The sequence below is a fragment of the Miscanthus floridulus genome, chromosome 1 (assembly GCF_019320115.1).
Source record: "Miscanthus floridulus cultivar M001 chromosome 1, ASM1932011v1, whole genome shotgun sequence".
Classification (NCBI taxonomy): Eukaryota; Viridiplantae; Streptophyta; class Magnoliopsida; order Poales; family Poaceae; genus Miscanthus; species Miscanthus floridulus.
Genome location: NC_089580.1, coordinates 26890305 through 26915028, shown reverse-complemented (window position 1 = coordinate 26915028; position 24724 = coordinate 26890305). Strand labels below are relative to the sequence as shown.

The 24724-nt window shown below is 49.5% G+C and overlaps 3 protein-coding genes, 1 long non-coding RNA gene and 3 pseudogenes across 4 annotated transcripts; 2 read left to right on the top strand and 5 right to left on the bottom strand.

Moving 5' to 3' along the window:
- Positions 1–1061: 1061 nt before the first annotated feature.
- LOC136467421 (UDP-glycosyltransferase 83A1-like) lies at positions 1062–3112 on the bottom strand. Its single transcript, XM_066466150.1, has 2 exons — positions 2556–3112; positions 1062–2448 (listed from the first exon to the last, which is right to left on the bottom strand). Exons 1-2 carry the CDS (start codon positions 3094–3096, stop codon positions 1574–1576), a joined length of 1416 nt encoding a protein of 471 aa, XP_066322247.1. The 5' UTR covers positions 3097–3112; the 3' UTR covers positions 1062–1573.
- A 301-nt stretch (positions 3113–3413) lies between these two features.
- LOC136467491 (uncharacterized) lies at positions 3414–4353 on the top strand. The gene is made up of 3 exons (XR_010761595.1): positions 3414–3546; positions 3631–3740; positions 4221–4353. It is a non-coding gene; the product is annotated as an uncharacterized lncRNA (long non-coding RNA).
- LOC136467346 (UDP-glycosyltransferase 83A1-like) lies at positions 3783–6219 on the bottom strand (annotated as a pseudogene).
- A 1076-nt stretch (positions 6220–7295) lies between these two features.
- LOC136476581 (UDP-glycosyltransferase 83A1-like) lies at positions 7296–9025 on the bottom strand. Its single transcript, XM_066474466.1, has 2 exons — positions 8422–9025; positions 7296–8359 (listed from the first exon to the last, which is right to left on the bottom strand). Exons 1-2 carry the CDS (start codon positions 8894–8896, stop codon positions 7473–7475), a joined length of 1362 nt encoding a protein of 453 aa, XP_066330563.1. The 5' UTR covers positions 8897–9025; the 3' UTR covers positions 7296–7472.
- A 5002-nt stretch (positions 9026–14027) lies between these two features.
- On the top strand, positions 14028–15078 carry LOC136453580 (UDP-glycosyltransferase 83A1-like; annotated as a pseudogene).
- Positions 15079–16660: 1582 nt separating this feature from the next.
- Positions 16661–18083, bottom strand: LOC136476573 (UDP-glycosyltransferase 83A1-like; annotated as a pseudogene).
- A 2993-nt stretch (positions 18084–21076) lies between these two features.
- LOC136453570 (UDP-glycosyltransferase 83A1-like) lies at positions 21077–22388 on the bottom strand. Its single transcript, XM_066454131.1, has 2 exons — positions 21822–22388; positions 21077–21741 (listed from the first exon to the last, which is right to left on the bottom strand). The coding sequence occupies exons 1-2, from the start codon at positions 22386–22388 to the stop codon at positions 21388–21390; spliced, it is 921 nt and encodes a 306-aa protein (XP_066310228.1). The 3' UTR covers positions 21077–21387.
- Between the last annotated feature and the right edge of the window lie 2336 nt (positions 22389–24724).

Sequence of the window (24724 nt, the reverse complement as noted above, 5' to 3'; positions counted from 1 at the left end):
TTGGCCAACAATTAAGTTATACAAATATAACACTATGGAACAACCACTTCGCCATCTAGGCGAGCTCAAAGGCTACTCCATTCAGTTCCCTCCCTATATGCCTGAAGATAACACCCAGTAATGTAGTAGCCTCTTGTAACGTCGCTTGGATGATGATGAAGACCTCGAACTAGCCCGCCTACAGTGCCACTAGCCCGCCTCATTTCAGAGCAGAACTGAAAATACCGTTCCACCAAACTCTGACTCACATTTTCTATGGTTCTAGTCTGAAGTCTCCTGGGACCAGAATGTTTGGTAATACGTGCACACCCCCATCAAGAACGAACCGCAACCTGCCTAAAAATGGACCCGAAGACGACGACGACCTGCCGGCTGCCGTGACTGGAGCCGAGACGCGCGGCCGGAGCCGCTGCGTCAACAGCCGGGAGGTTCGGGCAGCTGTCGTGCGAATCCAGCAAGTCTTCTCGTTGGCCGGCCTCCGGTACGCCCGGTTCGGCAGAGTTAGGAGCGGGCGTCGTCGATTCATTCGTCCAACGCACAAATCGGTTAGGCCAAGGGGGAGGGAGCAGTCGAGCGGACACGGATGGCATGACGCATCAACCGACAGCCGAGGCTGCTCGCTCTTCTGGTTTTTTCTTTTCCTGGCCCTTTTTTCCCCGGCCCCTATGATGGCGAACATGGCGTGTGCCCGCTTTGGGCACGTTACCAGGTTGCTAGTGAACATGTGGAGCGTGCTGTGCGAAAAGCTCGCCTACCCCCGGCCCCCCGGCGGAGAGTGAAGGCGGAGAGTGACGGCCCGAGTCGAACTATGGGGTGCGGCGGCGCGGCGCCGGCGTACGGGGCCAACACCACCCACCTGCATCATCCACCGACCACCGACCGATGTAGTCGAGACAGGATGGGCCGATGGGGGCAGTCAGCACGCCGCCGCCGCCGCGGACAGCACGCCGGTGCTCGGAACGGTGAGGATCTCGTGACCCGTGACCTGCGTGGGATGGCGCTGCCCCCTGTCATCGGGGGTCGGCATTCCATCAAACACCTCTCGTTCACCGGCACCGAGCACACAGGTACGCTCTACGGCTCCAAGTTGTTTTATTGGTTTAAATGCACTTGCTAACTTAGATTCAGTTTGGTAAGTTTGTTGCTTCGGTAATGAAATTTGGGACTAACCCGTTCTGGAAGAAAAACAATCTTCCAGTAACTAGCAGCTTATTGTACGAATTTTTGAAACAATGAGCTTATTGTACGAATTGGCTATGACACTGAATCACTGATATCCCAATGCCTGTCATGGTGTTCATTCTGTTTCATTTTTTTACGAATTGCTATTACCATGTTAATTAAACATATCAACAACTCCACAACCTGTGGAATTTCTATTGAATAATGAATAGCATGCACAGGATGACTGCATTTTATTGGACTGGACTGGTTGCCTCCAAATTATTGAAAGAAGGGCTTTATGGGTTACACATATATATAGATACTGACATAGCAAACGATTAATCACAGAACCAAACTCTGAATTATTGCACTAAACTGTATGAGGAAACTGAGTCTAAATTGTGGAACATCATCCTTCTCGTAGCAAATTCACAAGTCTGAGCAAGTTAGCATGAGAGGATCCTCCCTCTCTGATGCTTGCACATGCCATGTTCTTCCACATAACTGCCCTCGCCTTGATATCCTCATCTCTAAGCAGCTGCACAACCTTTTCCTTGATCTCCTCCCTTGTGACGACCCCTTGCTCATTGGAACAAAGCTTCAGGCCTGTCTTCCACACATTGCACACGTAGCTCTGGTTGCAGAACTGGTCAGCAAAGTAGGGGCAGCACAACAACGGGACACCATGCAGCACAGCTTCCATCGTTGAGTTCCACCCACAATGTGTCATGAAGCAAGCGACTGAGGGGTGTGACAATACCCTTTGCTGGGGAGCCCAAGTAACAATCAGTCCCTTCCCATTGACAATTTGCTTGAATTGGTTGAACCAATCCTCATCGATTTCTTCGGTGAAGTTTGGCCGAACCACCCATATGAACGGCCAGCCAGATAACACAAGTCCATTGGCGAGTTCATGGAATCTTGCTGCGTCAAAGACAGTAGAGCTCCCAAATGCCACGTATATGACGGAGCCCGGGGCTTGTGTGTCAAGCCAGGTGAGGCAGGTATGGTCTTCAGACAAAAAATGACCAGTCGGCTTTGACATCGGCACTACCAGTGGACCTACGGGTAATGGATTGGTGAGGATAGGCAATGCTTCAGGTTCTACTTCTCTGAATGTGTTGCAGATGATGGCCTCAGAAAGCGCTATCGATCGGTTAGTCCTAATGACATTCTGTATGTTCACTATGCGTCTTTCTGGGGTGCTGCCCAGGCTGACCCAGGGGATCTCAGTTGAATCAATGGGTGGCGTCAGTTGGATCATCTCATGCACTTTCACATTCCCTGCATTAAATTCAATGGTCTTGCATTGGTCACTAAGACATAGGATGTAAAGAGGAACATGACAGTATGGAATTATCTATGCTAAAGATGATTTGAATATTTCTTACCGCTTTCATCAATAATACCATCCTCAATCAGTTTGGGCAGTTTCATCCTTAGTGCAAACACAGATGCTGAGTAAGTTGAGAACAAAGCAATACGTACTCCCACTGTATTTGCTAGTTCTAGCACCCAGCTCATAGACACATCTGCTATCACCCATTTTATCTTCTTGCTTCTGATCATCTCCTCAAGGGGTCCGAGCATGGCAGCCGATAAGCCCCCGACCATCTTGCCAATGTCTGTGTGATCATCATCAGGGTCCATACCATCTGGAATTGAGAGCATGTTTAAACCCTCTGGGATTGCTCCTTTGTTTTGCATGGACTTGAAGATACGATCGTGGTTGAACTCGGTGTTTATGAAGTCAATCTTGAATCCGTAGTCAACTAGCCTATGGGACAACTCCATGAGTGGAATGACATGACCTTGTGCAGGGAAGGGTAGCACCAGGACATGAGGTTTAGGAGCAGCAAAAGCCATGAAGGTTGTTTCTGTTGTGGCTACAAACAGTTTGTGGTGTGGGTGGGTATAACCAGATTGGTCCATCGGGTGTGCATATAAAGGGTGCCAAAATCATCGTTGTTACATCAGACCATATATCAGCAAATTTGTAGCCTGCTGAATATAGGTCTATCTTTTTCCAAAGAAAAGGTTATCTTCACAATCATTCAGTCCACAGTTGACCACTTTGTTTTTGTCTATCTTGCTGGGCAAGCAAAATAACCGCCATATATTCGCTTATATGCACGTGGCTGAGATGCCTGTTGCTGAACTCTTCTACTAGTTTTGGTTGTCCCTATCCATTATATGCATAAAAAGATATTGGCCCTCCATATAAAGGAAATTACAATTCTCCCTTGGAATTTCACCAACTAAGGTGATGACATGGCAACATCTGAAAAATAAGAATTTTTTTAGAACAGCTATTTCTTGGATATTGGCTATAACTTCAAAGTTCAAACCAGCATGTGTCTGAAACGCCATTATGTCCAAAAGGTAATCACGATCATGGTTAACCTATTACATTCTGTTCGGAAACTTTTTCTTGTTTTGATGTTTAGTGTTCATCTACTTGTGCAGAAAGGTCACGCTGATTTGCATACTCTGCTGAAATAGTAACAGTCAGACTGTGTCTTGGAAATAACTTCAATGCCATGGCCTGGTCTCATGGAACATCTCCATTATTTTAGGTAAGCCTGCATCTATCCGGCTGTGTAATTCCTTACCTAATATAATAATTAGTTATTTGAGATAGTGACTCTGAATCATGAACATTCCTGGTAGTCTGGTGAACATTTGCCAAGGTCGACTTCTAGTTGTAGCGCTCTGCTGGCTCAGTTTTGGTGGCTCGGCGGCAGGCATTCAGCATTCCTCTGCTTAATTTAGTAATCCGTTATACTTTGCAACTTCCATAGGCACTCACACCTAGAGATTGTTTTAAAAACTTTCCAGATTGATATATACAAAAGGCAATTTCTTAAGATATAGGTGTCACTTTCATCAGTATGTGGCCCATGAGGTGACAATGCATTTGCTAGTAACACCGACGTCTGATCTTTTTCTCCATGTCTGTCTATCCAACTTTGAATGCGACTCTGCAGATTATCTAACCAAATGACCTTTGAATGACTAAAAAAATTCTGACAAGCTAAAGATTATTGTTCTCTCAGCAGGTTTACAAACTTGAGCAGATCCTGATGCGAGGACCCTCCATCTGCGATACTCTCGCACACTGCTCTCTTCAAAGACAGTGCCCTCGCTCTGATCCCATCATCACCGAGCAGCTGGTCGACCTTGTCCCTGATCTCCTCCTTGGTGAAGATGCCCCGCTCGTCGGCACAGATCCTCAAGCCCGTGCGTTGCGACGTCGCAGATGTAGTTCTGGTTCATGAACTGGTCGGCAAAGTATGGCCAACACAAGAATGGGACGCCGTGACGCACCCCTTCCATGGTCGAGTTCCATCCACAGTGGGAGATGAAACATGCCACCGAAGGGTGCGAGAGGACGCGCTGCTGGGGAGCCCAGCCGACGACTAGGCCCTTGTCTCCAACGCGGCGTCTGAACTGGTCTAGCCAGCCTTCATCGCCGCCGTTGGCAAAGTTCGGCCGGACCACCCACAGAAACGGGCGTCCGGTGAGCGCCAGCCCATCGGCGAGCTCCTGGAGCCTCGCAGTGTCGAAGACTGTAAAGCTGCCGAATGCCACATAGACAACTGACCCAGGGGCCTGGCCGTCGAGCCAGGCCAGGCAGGCCGGTTCTTCGGGCCAGAGCTGGTTGGCTGAAGTCGACGATGGCGCCTCAAGGGGGCCGACGGCTAGTGCCACCTTGGGGAGGAGCGCCAGCACCTCGGACTCGATAGCATGGAACGTGTTGCAGACAATGGTGTCAGCGAGCACGAACGTTTGGTTGGTCTTGATCATGCCCTTTATCATGGGGCTTCGAAGCCTAACCCAGGGGATGTCGGTGGCGTCGATGGCTGGTGTGTTGGGGCTCAGCTTGATCCTTTCATTCCTCTTCACATTCGCTGCGCACGGAAACACCATGTCCAGCATGAATTCTGATCTGGAGAGTACAGATGACACAGAAATCGGGTTTGATTTGCTCTTACCATTTTCGTCAATGATGCCATCCTCTACCAACTTGGGAATACGCATCCTTACCGCGAAGGTGGCGGCCGAGAAGGTCGCAAACAAGGCCACGCGCACACCCATCGTGCCGGCCAGGTCCAGCACCCAGCTCATGGAGACATCAGCCACCACCCACCGAGTCTTCTGAGCTCTGACCAGCTCTTCAACGCGGCAGAGCATCGCCGCCGGCAAGCCCTGAGCCAGCTGAACGATGTCTGCGCGGTCGCCGTCGGGGCCCATGCCGTCCGGGAAAGAGACCAAGTGGATCCCGGCATGGACAGCCGCCCCGGTCTCTCCTCCTGCCGCCAAGGCCGTGAGGATGCGGGCGTGGTTGAAGTCCGTGTTCACGGAGTCGACCTCGAAGCCATGGTCGACGAGGCGGTGGGACAGCTCCATGAGCGGCATGATATGACCCTGGGCAGGGAAGGGCAGCACCATGACACGAGGCCGGGGAGGAGGAGGAGCCGCGGCCATGGCCATGGAGGCTGTTAGGAACTAGCGTGTGTGCGCTGCCGCGCTGGTGTGGTATACTGTCAGAGCCCCAGAGGTCAGAGTCTGCTGTTGGCTGCTTGCTGCTCCTGTGGATATCGATAATAAAGAGAGAGATAGAGGTGCATGCTTATGGCTATCCGCCCGGTGCAGCCGCGTCAGACATCTGCAAGAATCCATGGGCGCTCGTCTGACTGCATCAGATCTCACATCAGCAAGGATCCATTGGTGCTCGTCTGCTTGCCTATCGGTTTCTCATTTTGACAAATGGTTCATATCGATGAATTTCCAGCCATGTCGATTGTCGAGTTGTCTCGTGTCTATTTGTGGAGGCAACCAAAATTTCTATACTAGTACTTGAGTATAGATACAGACGAACATGCACAACTTTGTGACAGCTAAGTTCTGCCACCAAATTAACCAGGCCAACTGTATTGTATCCATTTCCCTGGGACACGATTTTGTACAAGCAGGGGACCAGTGGTAATATTCTCTTTCCTATACCCTCCATGAAATTGAAGAAGACAAAGTCAGGCATGAATCTCACGGCCGAATTCGAGTGTTATATCCTCTTTTGTGTCGATATTAGCTTTACCATACTCAATATGGAAGTTGCCAATTGCTTTTATATATGAACAGATTGCATTTCTAGTACTAGTACTCTGTCCGTCTCGGTTTATCTGTCGTTTTGGCCTTCTACTGCATACATGAAAGATTCTATGAATTTAGACATACATGATATCTAGATACATAGGAGATGCTTTGAATCTAGACACCTAGAAATATAGTTAGGACGACACATAAATAAGGACAGAGGGAGTACATTCTTTTTTTTTTACGAAAACAGGAGAGGCTTGCCCCTACTGAATTTATTAGAAAAAAATCAATAGGAGTACAACAGAAGTACAAGAGCGGTGGGAGAAAATTAAGAAACAAAAAAGGTGAGGAAGAAAATGAGACTAACTAAAAAGATTAATCAAGGAGTTTTAACCATTGATCTATGATGGGGAAGTAACTGCGTTTTGCGTGCAGTAAGAGAAGCGCAAATTCTGACTTGAAAAGCCTTTTGGCAGAAGCTAGAGATGGCTGGGCTCGGTTGAAGATCAGACCATTCCTTGAGTTCGAGATTGTCCAACACATTAGGATTATTATCTCCGTGAAGAAAGGAACTTGGAGCTGATTTTTTAGGAGAAAGAGAAGGTGGACTAGAGTTTCATCTGAAGAGCTGTCACACAGAACACAGCTGTAATCTTCTAATTCCATGTTTTTCTTCCTGAGAAGTACTCTGGTACTCAGCCTGTTCCTTAACAGCAGCCAGCAAAACACCTTATGCTTGTTTTGACATCAGCTTTTCCATGCCCAAATCTGTCCACTAAGGTGCTTACAAGCCTTAGTCACAGAGAACGTGGATGAGTTCCAAATGTAAGACCATGTGCTCCATAGTACATTCTAACGTTAGCACTGTACTGTGTAGTGTTTGCTTGGTTGGTATATAAATGGCAGGCATTCAGCATTCGGCCATTCGTACATCAATCTAGCAATTGGTTTCTTGTCTGGAACTCGTCATGGCACTTTGCCAGATTAAGAGATGCTATCCGTTGTCGCTTTCAGGACATGGTCCATTGCTCCATATATTGTGCATTGCACTCGCTCTCTAGTGATACAGTTCGAAATGTGAAGAATCCTTTATTGTTGCCTAAAACAATGCGATGAGACATGGTCCTCCTAACATGTTTAACGGCTTTGCGACGGATGAATATATAACCACCTAACCTCTGAACTCTGAAACATTTCTGACATGAAGACTAATTTTCTCTTAGCAGATTCACTAACTTGATCAAATCCTGATGCGAGGACCCTCCATCCGCGACGCTGGCGCACGCCGCGCTCTTCAACGACAGCGTCCTCGCCTTGATCCCCTCGTCCCCAAGCAGCCGCTCCACCTTGTTCCTGATCTCCTCCTTGGTGACAATGTCCAACCCGTCGGCGCACGCCTTCAACCCAACGCCCCACAGGTCGCAGATGTAGCTTTGGTTCAAGAACTGGTCGGCGAAGTAGGGCCAACAGAGCAACGGGACGCCGTGCTGCACCGCTTCCATGGTCGAGTTCCACCCGCAGTGCGTCACGAAGCAGGCTACCGAGGGGTGCGAGAGCACGCGCTGCTGGGGAGCCCAGCTGATGACGAGCCCTTTGCCAAAGACGCGGCGCCGGAACCCGTCCAGCCAGCCCTTGCCGACACCGTCGGCGAAGTTCGGCCGGACCACCCACAGGAACGGCCGCCCGGTGAGCTGCAGGCCGTCGGCCAGCTCCTGGAGCTGTTCCGCGTCGAACACCGTGAGGCTCCCGAACGCCACGTAGACGACTGAGCCGGGAGCCTGTGCGCCGAGCCAGCGGAGGCAGGTCTCGTCTTGGGGCCAGAAATGGCCGGCCGCCGCCGACTTGGGCGCCTCCAGCGGGCCGATGGCTACCGCCGGTATGGGGAGGTGGGCCAGCGCCACGGATTCGATCTCCTGGAAAGTGTTGCAGATGATAGTGTCGGCGAGCGCTAGTGTCGGGTTGGTCGTGATGGTGCTCTGGATCATAGCTCTCCGTGACACAGGGCTCTTGCCAAGGCTGATCCACGGAAGCTTGGAGGCGTCGATGGCCGGCATCTTGGGGTTTAGCTGGATCCTCTCGTTCCTTTTCACATTCCCTGCGAACGTAGACCCATCATGTCCTGATCTTATATATATAACAACGTGATTTTGCTCTTACCGGTCTCGTCGATGATGCCATCCTCTATCATCTTGGGAAGGTGCATCCTCAGCGCGAAGGTGGCGGCGGAGTAAGTGGAGAACAAGGCGACACGCACGCCCACCGTGCGGACTAGCTCCAGCACGAAGCTCATGGACACGTCGGCCACCACCCACCTGATGTTCCTGGACCTGATCGTCTCCTCGAGGCCGCCGAGCATCGCCGCCGGCAAGCCGTCGAGCACCTTGCCGATGTCGGTGCGGTCGCCGTCGGGGCCCATGCCGTCCGGGAAGGAGATCCAGTCGATCCCGCCGGCGGCAGGGGCCGCTCCTTCCAGGGCCGTGAGGATGCGGGCATGGTTGAAGTCCGTGTTCACGAAGACGACCTCGAAGCCGTGCTCGACGAGCCGGTGGGAGAGCTCCATGAGGGGCATGACGTGGCCCTGCGCGGCGAAGGGCAGCATCATTACACGAGGCCGCTGAGGAGACGCTGCCATGGATCGAGGAGGGTGGCTACTGGCTGAAGACACTTGGGTATGCTGGTAACGGCTGCAGGGCGATCGTGAGCTCTGAGCTTCACTGTCAGTATCAGTATCAGTATCAGAGGTCGTGTCGCTTGCAACGGCGCCACTCCTTGTGGATCATGCTATATAGCCTGTATATATAGCCTGTGGCTGAATATGAAGGCGCACTCATCGACGCAGATGCGTCATGCCTTGCATCACCGAGAGTGGACTAGCGCTATCAATATATGCCAATCTTTGCACGGCGGCGCTAAAGAACAAGTCATGTGAACTGCACCACAGATTTAATTTGGCGCAAAAGACCGGGATGGTGCTGGTCACGTCCACAATCCGTTTCCCGAAATGCATTGGCAAAGAGCTGCTTTAGAGAGCCTAGTCACCACGCCACGTCAACATAAGAAGCAAGAGGAGAGGTCCATGATTTAATTTGGTGCAAAAAACCGGGATGGTGTTGGTCACGCCCACAATCTGCTTGACGAAATGCATTGACAAAGAGCTGCTTTAGAGAGCCTAGTCATCACGCCACGTCAGTACAAGGAGCCAACGATGAGAGGTATAGAGCTAAGTGATACAATATAAAAAGTTTATGAACCTAAAAATCCACTTTTAAAGTTGATGGACCTAACTGAAAACCGCTCACAAGTTAATGGACCTACGGTGCATTTAACTCAAACCCAAATTCTGCCGATAGCTAGTAGTAGTTGTTTATAAAAAAATTGATGCTAGCCATAGAGCGAATTTAATCAGCGGAACATTTCATTTGGGATTGACCGGCCAGAACCACACTCAAGGAGTCATGGTTTTGTCATGAAAATTACCGACATTTTGGAATTTTGGTCGATATATATTTTCAAGTTAAGGTTGTAGAACAATTTATAGTGGATTTTCCCCTTCCGACATTCTTTCCCCTGGAATATTTTCCAGGAGGATTCATGGCCTTATCCTCTTGCAGTACAAAACGTTGTGTGATAGCCATGGCGCTAATGACTCAATGAATCAGGCTGGTGGTTTTGGTGTCACGGGTCCGTAGGGCAGGAGCAGCACTGAGGAAAGACTGTCGAAACTGTGCTGTGCTGTACAAGATAGCGGTGGACAAACGCAGTTTGTGGAGGCAGAGAGAATGGCAGTTGACGGAAACAGAACATCATGGTCTGTCTGACCGAGCTACTAATATGATTCTAAGGGTGTTTCCTAGATTTTAGTCGTCATTCCCTCGAATGTTTGACACATGGAGTATTAAATATAGACTAATTACGAAACTAATTACATAGTTTATGACTAATTTGCGAGACGAATCTTTTAAGCCTAAGTAGTCCATGATCTGACAAATGTGGTGCTACGGTAAACATGTGCTAATGACGGGTTAATTAGGTTTAAAAAATTTGTCTCGTGGAGTACTGACGGATTATGTAATTTGTTTTTTTTATTAGTATCCGAACACCCCAAGCAACATTTTCCCGATACACCTCCTAAATTTTAGTCACCGGATCCAAACACCACCTAAGTTTGCAGAGGCTACAACTATAATTCCATGTCAATGATGCAGACCAAAACTATCCTCCAAATTGGCGAATCAAATGCTATACTTAACTGTTTGCCAACTGCTCTGCTCGTCGACAGGCAAAGATCTTCAAGATTAACAGGAACCTTGACACCACGGCTGATGCCCTGGCTAGACAGGCGTTCTCTGCTTTAGTACCTACCAGTTCGGCTATTGAGCCTGACTGCTCATACAGTAATCATAGCACTCGGTGCCCTCTCTTGGATGCCCTGAATTCTGTAAATTTACAGTCTGTAACAATACTTGCAGTTGCAGAAATCGTTTGTTGTCAAAAAAAAAAAAAAAACTACAATTCTATGCAACTCACAGACAGCAGATGCTGAGCGCACAACCCCTGTAAACGTCTGACGCGTGTCTATGGTACCAGTTCCTAGCGGGAGAGCATGCAATGCTGAGACTGAGACGTCCCTATCACATGAGGTCATTACTGATGTTAGCAACAAAAGTCGGTTCCATTTTCTTTAAACGAACCCGTTTTCAAACCCTTTCACAGAACTAAAGTTGCTTCTGAACTTTGCTAGGACCCCATCAGACAAGGTCGAGCAATCCCTCGTGGTGCAATTGTTTGAAGTTGTGACCAACTATACTCTGAACCTGGCATGGGATTGTTTTGCTTATGCGAGATACTTAGATTGTACAATGCACTTGAGGAAGTTTAGTTGTCTGAAATGTTTGGTCTCCTGTGGTCTGTTCCTTTGGAGTGAAAGACTTTAGGCATGCCAACCAAAACAGAGTAGCCTTATTCAGAGAGAGCCGAGAGTGGACTAGTTTTATGCATCTCTTTGCGCGGCGGCTGCTAAAGAACAAGTCATGTTGAACTGTATGGCAGATCTGACAGTATTCAAGTTAGCAACTAGAGAGCGAATGTAATCAGCGGAGTGGACATTTCATTAGAGGCTGTGTTTAGTTCTCAAAAACTTTCCCAAAAAGTGCTACATTAGCCATCACATCGAATCTTGCGATACGTGCATGGAGCATTAAATGTAGACGAAAAAAAATTAATTGCACAGTTTGGTTGGAAATCACGAGACGAACGTTTTGAGCCTAATTAGTCCATGATTGAACACTAATTGTCAAATAAAAACGAAAGTGCTACAGTAGCCAAAATTCCTAAATTTCGCGAACTAAACCCAGCCAGAGATTGACGGACCAGAACCACCCCGATTTCTGACACTAAAATAACCAGCATTTTGGAATTTCGGTCGATTATATATTTTTCAGATTAAGGCTGCACAAGAATTTCCCCCTTCCCCTATTCTCCTCCCTGGAATATTTTCCTGGAGGATTCATGGCCTCAAACAGCACAAAACGCTGGGTTGCACAAAGGCAGCCGCGATGAGGACCTGAGGGCTTCCCAACGTCCCAGCTTGGCCATTAGCCCCAACCATCTCAGTGACTTGGAGAGGCAACGAGTGCTTCCTTTGAACAAAAGAACGAAGCCTCTCTGGTAGCGCGCGTTGTAGGAGAGAAGTTCATGTTTTCTCTTGCAAAAGATGGAAAAGATTCGACAAAGGACTACATGCACTTTTCAGAACAGAAACTTTTGTTCAGGCTGCTTGCGGTGGAAGCTTAGGCCTTCCCCAACGCTCCAAGCAGGTGTACTGCATCAGTCGCCATATCAGCACCGGATGCGATGGTCTCGTAGACCGTCAGAAATGCCTGCAGAAGCATCGTATGCTTGGTCTGACAAAAGTTGAAGCAGGAGTTGAAGTCCGCGTTGTGGAGAAGAGAGACACAGCTTGCTTGGAACCAGAACAAGTAGAATAAAGAAAGTTATGATAGGGAAAGACCACTAGGGCCTTGTTTAGATGCCATCCAAATTTCAAGTTTTTTCACTCTCTCTTCATAACATCAATTTTTAGCCACTTGCATGGAGTATTAAATATAGGTAAAAAAAATAACTAATTACTCAGTTTAGTTGGAAATCACGAGATGAATCTTTTGAGCCTAGTTGGTCCACGATTGGACAATATTTACCAAATAAGACGAAAGTGGTACTATTCATCGGGTTCAAAAAAATTTACAAAGTGAACCCGGACTAAAAAGATTCTCCACTCACCTGCATACCCGCGTTGGGAGACCAATGTCTCATATTCACCCTCGTCTACATGTACCATAATTTTTGGCTCAGGCTAACAATATTGTTAGGGCACGCACAACGCAGGCATATAGAGGCATTAGCCTCAGACTAAAAGCTAGACTCCACGTTGACAGAAAAAATAGGGCCATGTTTAGTTGCTCCTAACTCTCAACTTCGACACTATGCAAAAAAGAAGATTCCCCGTCACATCAAATTTATGGTACATGCATGGAGTACTAGATGTAGACGAAATCAAAAACAAATTGCACAGTTAGGTTGTACTTTGCGAGACGAACGTTTTGAGCCTAATTAGTCAACGATTGGACAATTATTATCAAATACAAACGAAATGCTACAGTATACTACAGTGCGCACAGTGAATCCGGCGGCGCCGAATTCGGCCAACTAAACGTGGCCTAGAACTCACATTCTCTCTCCCCAAGGCCACCATCGATCTGACATGTTGTCCTACTCCTGCACAGCAAAAAGAGTGTGCATGCAACACCTTTTCTTCTTTCTCCCTCTCCAAGGCCACACCATCCGCCGGTTACACCGCGTTCCTCAGCGGTTCTCTTCTAGTCCTCTGCTGTTTCAGATAGGAATACCACTTCTTGTGTGGGATACTACAAGCCTCTCCGAGACCACCAAATGAAGTGACATGGATGTTGATGCCGAGGCGGAGGCTAGGGCAGTACACCACCATGGTGCGTTGGAGAAGCTCTTAGCTTGCGTTGCTGATGGTAGCCTCGTGCTTTCTCGGTCTACGTGTGAATGGCTTTTAGACGAGGCATATGCTCTTTTTTTTTCCGTGTTGGTGTTGTCTTGAGTGAAAGCTTGGACACGGGCATGGTTCCTGAAACTTGATTAGATGTTAATATTTTTTTCCGAAACTTGATTGAAGTTAAAAAGATTTACTCCCACCATCCAAATTATAAGTCATTACAATTTTAAATTTAACCAAATTTATATAATAAAATAATAGCATTGATGATGTCAACTAAGTATCGTTAGATTCTTCATTAATTATATTTTCACAGTTGTCATAAATCTTTATAATTCTCTCTATAATTTTGGTTAAACTTAAGATGCTTTGACTCTCTAAGAAAGTTAGAATAACTTATAATTTGAAATTGATGGAGTACTTAGCATAAAACCAAAATGAACTGTTAAAGTCGGAAGTGAGTGAGTATATGAAAGTTGTTCTATCTATTGTAGACTTATCGTTACCACGAATTGTGTAGTGTGACCTAGTGTCTACTAGTTGTTTCCTCGTACGACGTATACCAAGGGGAAATTCATATATGCATTGGCGCCCCTTGAATTCGATATACGGTGTCACTTAGGTTCTTAAATTTTAAAAATATATTTTTGAGTCTATAAACTTGTTAAGTGATGCACCACGCATCCTTAAACTTGTAAAATTAGTGTACCATAGGTTCATTTGTTGACCATAAAGACTAATGATGCACAGGAGCCTAGAAATACATTTTAAATTCGTGGATCTAAATGACACAGGTTAATGGGTGAACCATGTGCGTGCTGAAGTCAAAGTGCATCTGGCAAAAATTTTGAAGCTAAAGATCGTTCTGTGTAACAAACGCAGGCTTCCCGAAGCGGCACGGTTTGTTCGAGCTCGCCCCGGGGATGCCGCCGCTCTGCCCATCGCAGATGCCGTGGAGCATCGACGGCGACGTGGCAGGACAGGAAGTCGCCTACCAGCTGGTGACCCGGAACACCCAGGCAGCCCGCAGCCACGCCGAGATCGTCGTGCCCATCGGCCCGCTGTTCGCCGACGCGGAGCTGCTGAAGCCCGTGGGGCAGTTGCTGCCCGAGGACACGGGGTGCCTGCGGTGGCTCGACGCGCAGCCCGACGGCTCGGTCGTGTACGTCGCGTTCGGCAGCTTCGCCATCTTTAACCCGCGCCAGTTCGAGGAGCTCGCGCTGGGGCTGGAGCTCACCGGCTGGCCGTTCCTCTGGGTGGTGCGACCGTACTTCACGACCGGCGGCGGCCTGAGCAAGGCGTGGTTCGACGAGTTCCAGGGCCGCGTCGCCGGCAGGGGCGTGGTGGTCAGCTGGTGACCCCAGCAGAAGGTCCTGGTGCACCGTGCGGTGGCATGCTTCGTGTCGCACTGCGGCTGGAACTCGACCATGGAAGGGGTGAGGAACGGCGTGCGCTTCCTGTGCTGGCCATACTTTGTCGACCAGTTCGCGAACCGGAGCTACATCTGCGACATCTGGAGGACCGGCTTGGCGGTGTCGCCCGGTGAAGATGGCGTCGTGTCCAAGGGGGAGGTGAGCAGCAAGGTGGATCAAGTAGCCGGTGACGAGGGGATCGCGGAGAGGGCACGGCTGCTGAAGGATGCTGCTTGCAGGCGCGTCGGTGAGGGCGGCTCCTCGCATGAAAATTTCAATAGGTTCGTCGATCTCCTTCGCGAGTGATCTGCATTTCATTGCGGTCTGGACTGAAGTGAAAGAACAAAGGATGGGACACGTGGACTGGTGGACGCAGAAAATTTTCCCAACACTATTGTGGTCATGCTAGTTTTGAATCAACAGTAATCACGTTTTGTGAAATAGAGGCGACTGGTGCCACACAACTGCTGCCCCGGAAGATTGTGAATTGTGATATACTACCAGTCACCTCTGTAGCCTAATTCGCTGATGTTGTATGTAACCTTTGTTTCTGCTGATGATGGTCAATCTTGATTCTTGATGGCCGATAATCAAAATAAAATGGGTTGGATTGGACTATCGAAAACTTGGCCATTGGGCCAACAATAAACTGTGGGTCAGTCCTTACGCTGTTGGCCATGTGGGGGTGGTGTCCGTTTAATTTGATTTGTTTAGTACCACACCGCGTGGCTGAGGTTGGAATCGTGTACAAATAACCAGCCCTCGTGATTACTGATTCACCACGAGGGCACCCGTGGTAAGCAATTATCAATACTGATTACAATTACAAAGCTATTATTTCAAGTAGCACACTATATGATGCGTTTAGTTTTTTTTTTCTTCGTGAGCTAACACACACGTATATGGTCCACAAAATCCTGATTCGACGCGCTTGCTCTAGCTCACTTGAGTTGCGTGCGAGCAGGTGTCGAGAGATGATTGGTGGAATCTAACGAGAGGTTAGGGAATGGCTAATGAGATGAGAGGTTTGAGGTGGGCGGGTGGGCTATGGACAAAATCCTAATTCGACGCGTGCTCCAACTCACTTGGGTTGCGTGCGTGCGGCAAGGTGTCGAGAGACGATTGGTGGGATCTATATCATTATCCGACGAGAGGTTAGGGGATGGCGAACAAGATGAGAGGTTTAAGGTGGGTGGACGGGCTATGGGCGGAGCGGCGTACTCGCTCCTCACATGTTTATTGGGCTAGGGAACCAATGCACAATGGCTCTAGAGGCCAGCCCAACAGTGATGGTGGTTCGAGGGCTGCAAATGCTTTCACCAGCTCCTCAATGCAATGTAGCAAAAAAGTTAGAGCCGTGCCAAACGATATCCTATTATATTATTACGACAATGTTAAAAGGAGTTTGCTGAGAGGGCCTAAAAATTACCACATTGATTGAAAAAAGAGAACTCATCATTTCATTTTTGTGATGGTCTAGCAAGATTAAACCAAAGATTCAATGCCCAAATGAAGGCATCTAAGACTCAATTAGGTGATTTAGGATTTTGGTAATCGATGAACACAAGTGCTAGAGGTCTAGAATTTAGATGTCACGGTGCTAGAGTTTTAGAATTTGTATAGGTTATAAAGCCGTTGCTTTAGAGCCCGGTTCCGGTGGTTGTAGTCCACCGTTCGTGCCACAGAAAGGGCCAGCGACCCGCAGACGGGCGTCCTTGCGCGGGCAAGGGCGTCGTCCGTCCGGCGAGCTTCGAGCTACCAGCGACCGACCACGAGGCCCTGTGGTGGCGCAATCCTGCTGCAAATTTTCTTCCTCAGCCGCTAGGCTCAAAGATCTTAACTGCCATTCAGTTGAGAAGATGCTTACAATTTTAATAAAAATATGATTGTACAGATTTTTCAGAACTTCGAGGCAGAGAATTTTCACGTTGCGACTTTTATGGTGTTTCATTCTCCTACAGTACTGCGTCCTGCAACGTCGCGATTCGTGAACACCAACACTCGCCCCAAAATTTCAGCTTTAGCTCTCCACTCCTCGCACAAGATCCAAGAACCGCCTGAGATTCTGGCGTGACGACCCGCCATCGCCGACTGCCCGGCGGGCGAGATCCCGCAGCGCCAGCGCCCTCACCTTCGTCTCATTGTCGCCGAGCAGCTCCTCGATCTTGTCCCGAACAACTTCTCTCCCCACGAGCCCCGTTCCGTGTGTCGCCGGCACCTTCAGCCCCGTCCCCCACACGTCGCAGATGTAGCTCTGGTTCAGGAACTGGTCGGTGAAGTAGGGCCAGCACAGGAGCGGCACGCCGCTCCGCACCGCCTCCATCGTCGAGTTCCAGCCGCAGTGCGTGAGGAAGCAGGCGACCGCGGGGTGCGCCAGCACGCTCTGCTGCAGGCACCAGCTCACCACGCGCCCGCGCGGCGCGGCGCGGCGGCGGAGCTGCTCAAGGAGCTGGTCCTCCGACGACCCTGGCCTGACCACCCACAGGAACGACAGGGAGGTCAGCAGCAGCCCCTCGGCGAGCTCGACTAGCTGCGCGGCGTCGTAGGCGGCGAGGCTGCCGAACGCGACGTACACGACGGAGCTGGCCGGCTGCGCGTCCAGCCACGCGGCGCAGGAGGCGTCCTCGGCCCAGAAGCTTCCGGCCGGCTTGTCGGAGGAGGCCGTGAGCGGGCCCACGGGGAGGACGCCGGGGAAGAGCGCCAACGCCCCGGGCTCGAGCCCCTGGACAGAGTTGCAGACGATGGTCTCGGCGAGGTGCGTGGCCGCGTTGTTCCGGAGGATCAGCTGGAAGATGACGGCTGGCCCTTAGCGTCGCCGGCGCGGTTCCACGAGAACTCCGACGTGTCGATGGCCGGCATCGCCGGAGCCAGCCGGAACGTGCCGCGCCGCTTGGGCCAGTCTCTCTCGTCGAGAACGCCGTCGCTTATCATCTCAGGAATTTTGATTCTCGTCGCGAACATCGCCGCCGACGACGGGCAGAACCCGGAGGCCGTGCTTCTTCACCACGGGGAAGGCCCAGGCCATGTTCACTTCGGCGATCAACCAGCTGACCTTCTCGCGCTAGCGCTCATCAGCGGCATTGATGCTGGCAATAAGCTTCTCCAGCTCGCCGGGCATGACCTTCGAGAACGAGTCGGTGAGACGGGCGAGATCCTTCCGGTCTTCAACGCAGCCCAGGCCGTCCGGTATGGACACCAAGTCGACCCCGCCGAGTTCGCTGTCCCCGGTCGCCAAGGCACCGAGAATGAGACTGGTTTAACTCGGTGTTCACGAAGGTGACCTTGACGCCGTGCTCGACGAGGCAGTGGGAGAGCTCCATCATAGGGATGACATGGCCCTGCGCGGGGTAAGGCAGGACTAGGACGCGTGGTGCCGCCATGACCATGCGAAAAGGTGGGGAGGGGAGCTTTGATCTTGGAACGGAACCAAGATGTCGCATGGTGGCAGAGAGCTCTGCCTGCGCGCGTGATACTCGTTCAAGTTGCGCAAAGAAACAAAAGGTCGTACATCATCGATTTTCACAAAAATAGCTCTATGCACTTCGTCGGCTCATTGGACAAATAAAGCAAGAAAACGGAGACACGAAGATCTTGCTATATGACATACGCTGAATAACATGGAAAAGGACGTTGTTGTCCAAAAAAAAACATGGAAAAGGACAACATTAAAAAAACAAAACTTTATTTAACAGAATCTGACACAAGCGGCCTACTATATAATTGGAGAAATGCTATATCTCAACAGGTTGTTTCTTTGGCCTCCATCAACTGAATTTGTGTGCGTCCGATCCACGTGGAAAGACCACCTCTGCCCCGGCGGGCACCGGCGAGCACAGCCAGGGACTCGCTGGCCGCCCAGCTGCGGAGGCGCGGAGCTGCACAGGCCGCCTCCATGGCTGCGCCAGGGGCCAGGCCAGACGGCCGGCAGGCCCTTCGGCTCTCTGCGGCACCGCCGTCCCTGGTGCGCCGCTTTGCTTCCTCTCCCTTTTCTGCCGCTCGAAGACGAGATTGCACTTTGTTCTTTGTTCTTCCATTTGTAAATTTATGAATAATTTGATGATATTTGTGAACAATTTAACATATATTTCTCTGGTATCTGAAATCCATAGAAAAAATTGTATTTTTTTTGAAAATTTAGCATATATTTGCCTGAGATCCTGTGTTATCCCCAAATTATATCACTCTGTCCAATAAATTACACCAAAGAAATCATTATAAATATAATAATATAAGACACTGACAATATAGTTAGATGACCGTGTAAGTGCATGAGAAAAATTAAGTTGACAGGACAGAAGCTGCCCAACCGTTCCCCTTCAGATGAAGTCCATATCTACGTCCCACCGAAATCGAAAGAAAAATCGGTAGGAAATGGCAATCATCTATTGCATGAGACTATTATAAAATTGCAAAAATAAGTAGTTTGAAAAAAAAAACTCATATGTAAATGATGCATGGACACACATCTCACTACCACTCTCAGTTCCAATTTATAACATATTTTACTTTGCTATATAATGTATTTAAATACACAACAACAAAAACTATATATCTATAAAAGCCAAAAATTCTTATAACTTAGAATAGAGTATCCATTAACTTATTTTCCGACCACGTGGGCCTAAAAGTCAGTTCAGCCTGCTAAGAAATGGTGAGAGTGCTCCCTGTTGTTTCCAGCAGAAGCATAACTTTTAGGGACCTGTTACAGTGCTACATCCCGGTCGTCTGATCCGGATGCTAGCGTCTTGACGCTGCCCGCATAGGGAACGAGCCAGCGCCTAGCCCGTCGGGCTTCCAAGCGAGCGCACCAGCAGTGGACGCGCGCCGCCCCGGGCATTGCCTATGCCCGCCCCAGACGTCGTCCGCGCAGCCGACCGCTTTCCACGTGCATCCTATGTGCAACGCCTCGATCTACTTTTGAAACATCTAAGTGCAACAATCGCAACATACAAAAGAAGACAGAGCACTTGAAACAAGCGTCTGAAATACTTGCGAAAACACCTAAAAACATTTGAAAACCATTATAAACATATGCAACATCTAGATAAAACACTTGCAACCATACGTATGAAAACACTTGAAAACATTTAAACATATGCTTGGAACATGCATGTATATGCAACTTCCATATCTACTTTTGCAACATCCAGATAAAACACTTGCAATATTCGTCTAGAACAGATGAAATATTTGAAACATACACTTACGTGTATAGTCATCACAACATGTGTAGCATCCCGATCTAGTTTTGTAACATCCGTATGAAAACACTTGAAGCATGCATTTGAAATAACTGAAACACTTGAAACATAGGCTTACAACATGTCCGAAAAACGTCTGAAAACACTTAAAACACACACAACATTGCCAGCGGGTGGGGTGTGCTGCGAGATGCGCTGCTTCACCTTGCGAGCACCTCGGCGAGTGGGCGAGCACGGGTAACAGCAATGGCTGAGAAAGCAAAGAAACATGTCACCCACGACTGCTTCACGTGCTCTACGCCGCCACGTTGGGGAAGCGGCGCTGCTGTTCGCGCCCGCGCCCACGAGGCGGCTCCGCCGCAACAGCAAATGCGGGCCATCGGAGTTAGAGCAGATGCGGACCTCGTCGGAGCTAGCGTGGTGGCCAGCGGGAACCAGGCGGAGCTCGGGTGCACGGGTGGAGCACCGGCGGATCTCACCGGAGCTCGCGTGCACGGATGAAGAAGGTCGCTGTCTTGCGCCGAAGGAAGGTGAGGCGACTCCGTGTGACGACTGGCCAGAACCTGGCTCCAGAAAAACAGCCAACTCCTGCGTTTTCTGAAGCCTGCTTAGGGTGGCTTACTGGGTCTGGCGGCGTGTCTAGCCAACCAAACAAGCTAAGCCTGCTTAGGGCCTTAGGGGATAGCTAGGAACCAGACCCTGATACGTAGCAAAACATATATACTAGAAAAAAAACTAGAACAACTTACAAAATTTAGAATATAGAAAATAGTTTATTATTACTGTCATAAACACTGCACAATAAATTATTACATATCATGTAGTTGTAACTCAGTCTTGGCGTCCGGTTAACCGAAACCGATCAGTTCGGTTCTTCAGTTAATTCGGTTACTTGAGAAGAAGGGACCGATCGGTTACTTTGAAAATGCGGAACCGAAGAATTTCGGGTTTCGGTTAATTCGGTTCGGTTTCGGTTCTAACCGATGGAACCGAATTTTTCAGGAACCAAGAAACAACACATTCAATTGCAAATTTCAACAGCATTTTGCCTGATTTTCATGCAGTCGAAAGGGACAATTTAAACATCAATGCAGCATAAAACAACAGTACAACACATATATGTTATTGTTCTCTCAAATATTCAAGCATAGAGCAATATTCGAGCCTGCAGTAAAAAAACAAGAGGTCCAACAGCTTAGTTCGGTTATTTTAAGTCAATTCGGTTAACCGAGTGCTGGAACCGAATTAACCGTAATAGTTTCGGTTTCTGAGAACCTGGGACCGAATATTTCGGTTTCAGTTACGGTTCCAATTAGTTCGGTTTGGTTCTGGGTTCTCTGTTTTTCGTGTCCAAGCTTAATTGTAACCCATATGCATGTTTGCGCATACATAAAGCTTTATTAGTCTTTCCTAGCAAAAGGGGAGTAGGAACCCAGTTTGGCCGCCTCTACGGAACTCTCTCATTTTTTCCCCAGGAGAAAAAGCACCGTCATTCTTTCAGTTTCACGAGCTCCACGAACTTCTTGAAATTGTCATGCGACGACCCACCCTCGGCGATCGACCGGCACGCCGCGTCCTTCAGCGCGATCACCCTCTCCCTGATCCCGTCGTCTCCGAGGACTCGCTCCACTTTGCCGCTCAGCTCCTCCTTCGTCACGACGCCGTCCGGCCCCGTCGCCACCGCCAAGCCGGTCCTCCACACGTTGCAGATGTAGCTCTCGTTCTGGAACTGGTCCGTGAAGTAGGGCCAGCACAGGAACGGCACCGCGTTCCGCACCACCTCCAGCGTCGAGTTCCACCAGCAGTGCGACACGAAGCAAGCCACCGCACGGTGAGCCAGCACCTGTCCAATGGAAGGAAGCACCGCACGGTGACGGTATGCAGTGCGGACGACGGTGCAAGTATGGCGTGGTACATATGTACCTGCTGCTGGGGGCACCAGCTCACGATCATGCCCCTGCCGCCGACACGGTCCCGGAACTCGTCGAGCCACACTTTGCTCAGGCCAGTGGCGAAGTCGGGCCGCACCACCCACAGGAAGGGCCGGCCAGCGAGCTCCAGCCCCAGCGCAAGCTCCTCGAACTGCCGCTGGTTGAACACGGTGAAGCTGCCGAACGCCACGTACACGACGGAGCGGTCGGCCAGCGCGTCGAGCCACTCAAGGCACCCGGTGTCCTCCGGCAAGAACTGCCCCACCGGCTTCTGGAACTGACGGTCGGCGAACAGGGGGCCGATGGGCAGGATGTCGGGGTACAGCTTGAACGCGCCGGGTTCCGCGTCGCGGAACGAGTTGCAGACGATGACCTCGGCGAGGTCTTTGGCCTCGTTGTTCTGGGTGACGAGCTGGAATATGGCCTGTTGGCCGCCGGCGTGGTTCCACGGTAGCTGCGACGTGTGCAGCGGCGGCATCCCCGGCGCGAACTGGAATGTCTCCTGCCGTTTTGGCCAGCCTGCACTTGTTCGAGAATCACCAATCAGAACGCAGGCCATCAGGCAAGGCAATTCACAGTTCTAAAAATACGATACCAAAATTGACCCTCAGAGAATATAGTGGCCCTGCGCTGACAATTCTACCGATGCGCATGCATGACACATGACAGCAAAAGTATATGTAAAAGTATATATACTTGAGTAACTATGTGTTTTATATAGTTTTAACACATGAATTTTTTTAGGGACTATTGCGTTTGTACCCTTACTTTGAACCCTAATTGTGATTTTACCCTTGCTTTTCGCCATGTTGCATTTTTACCCTCGCTTTATAAAAACGAACACTCAGTCTACCCGTACTCTGTTAACAACAGCTAACGGAGTTAAATGGGCTTGCCAAGGACAACTTTGCCCTTGCAAAAATACCCTTACTTTTCTAAGTTCATTGTGATTTTATCCCTGTTTTCTTAAAAAAAAATGGCAGCATCATTGTACAACTTGTTACATATAATTGCACATAACAGGCAAATATATATGGGCCCAATATATATATAATATCACATCACAAGTATGTGTAGCAAAAGCGCAGCAACCATCATCCAACATAAACATCCATCATCCAACATACACAACCAACAATCCATCATCAACATATAAGTCCAACAAAAGCAGTAGCTAATAGTGAGATATTACATGTTCATTGTCATAATCACACAATTCCTAACAATGCAGCCAACCTCCCTCCTCTTCCTCTTCCTCTTCCTTGTGTTCTAGCCCCTTCTGCTCCTTCAGTTCCAGGTGCTTCACTTGCACTTGAAGCACTTGCACTTGCTCTTCCTCTTCCTCTACCCCTTCCCCTTCCCCTTCCACTTGCATTTGCACTTCACATGAATGGAGAAAAATGGTTCAGTAAACAAGTTGACTGAATAATCTAGAGTAAAGGAAAAAAAAATCAGCATGACTCACATTGATGCTTGTGAAGATGACTCATTCTGAGAAGATGAGCGGTTCCTCTTTTGACTAGCAGTTGGACCTCCTTGACAATATTTGGGTATATGGTCGAGTTCTTCACATTTAGAACATGGTTTCCTTTTCTTACTAGTGCTGGTCTCATCAAAAGACTTGATCCTAGAAGCTCTGAACTTGTAAGTTTTGCATAGAAATGAAGCTCTGAACTTGGACCTGCATCCCAATTGTGCATCAAATTTACCAAACTTTGAAATTCTAGATCTCCCAGACCGTTGAGAATTCGATCTCTGCCCTTGAAACAAACTGATAGAGTTATATACGAAGAACAAAATTGATTAAGGTCGATTAAGATTTTTACATGTAAAATTGAGAGAAATTTGGGAAAGAACAGAACCTCTGCCTCTGCTTCTCCTCTGAAAAGAACAGAGCTTGCGCCGTCCTCTGCCTCCGGGCACCGGCCTTGCTGCACATCCGGGGAAGCAGCACGTCCGGCCGGAGCGGCGTCGGCGGGGCCTGCACAGCGGGCGGGGGCGGACCTCCACGGGCGGTCGTCTAGAGCAGATCTGCGCCTCTGCGCCTCCGCGGGGCGAGGCGGGGACGGGAAGGAGTGGCGCCGGATGCGAGCAGGAGCGGCCAGGGAAGGGAGGAGGGGAGCTGCGCCTTGCTCCGGTGGCCGCCGGCGAGCCCTTCCTGGCCACAAGCGCGTCGCCCAGGCCGGCCCTCCGCGTCGCACGGCTGCCCCGCCGGCCGCGCCGCCCAGACACCCCTCCCGGCCGCTCCTCCGTCGCCCAGTAGTCGCGCGGCCGCCCACGCTGCCCGAGCGCGCGAGCCGCGCCGCCCAGCACTCGCCTGGCCGCGCCGCGAGGGGCCCCTCCACGCCGCCCAGCCGCGGCGCCGGCCGCGCTGACCAGCCGCCGGAGCCGCGCCTGCCGACCGCCCGAGCGCTGCGCCCGCGATAGAAGGCCGAGACCGCATCGGGATGGATAGGAGAGTCACGGGTGAGTGGAAGGTTATTTTTGTCCTAACTACTTCTAAGCCTGTCTTTTCCTTTTTTTTTTAATTTTTTTTACATAAACATCTAACAGAGTTATAAAGAGGGGTAGATTGAGTGTTCGTTTTTACAAAGCGAGAGTAAAAATGCAACATGGCGAAAAGAGAGGGTAAAATCACAATTGGAGTTCAAAGTAAGGGTAGAAACGTAATAGCCCCATTTTTTATAGCGTAGGATTAAGATCCAACAGTTTCCACCATTCTTTTATCTCTAGTCTCCAGCTTTCTTCTACCTCCAGACAATCACAAATCATAAAATCACAGATTCACAGAACACAAGAAATATTTTTTTCTATAGAAAGATAAATCATAGATGGCAGAGGAGAGGCCGATCCGCTGCCGCCATAAACGCGCCACTGGCATTGGGCGACTCCTGG

Bases quoted from the DNA above. Each gene is read 5' to 3' on its own strand.
- LOC136453570 (XM_066454131.1), bottom strand. From the start codon at position 22,388: ATGGCCTGCGTTCTGATTGGTGATTCTCGAACAAGTGCAGGCTGGCCA. The intron at 21,742-21,821 runs GTACATATGTAC...TCCATTGGACAG, and splicing joins GCTGGTGCCCCCAGCAGCAG to GTGCTGGCTCACCGTGCGGT.
- LOC136476581 (XM_066474466.1), bottom strand. From the start codon at position 8,896: ATGGCAGCGTCTCCTCAGCGGCCTCGTGTAATGATGCTGCCCTTCGCC. The intron at 8,360-8,421 runs GTAAGAGCAAAA...CTACGTTCGCAG, and splicing joins TGGCATCATCGACGAGACCG to GGAATGTGAAAAGGAACGAG.
- LOC136467421 (XM_066466150.1), bottom strand. From the start codon at position 3,096: ATGGACCAATCTGGTTATACCCACCCACACCACAAACTGTTTGTAGCC. The intron at 2,449-2,555 runs GTAAGAAATATT...AATTTAATGCAG, and splicing joins TGGTATTATTGATGAAAGCG to GGAATGTGAAAGTGCATGAG.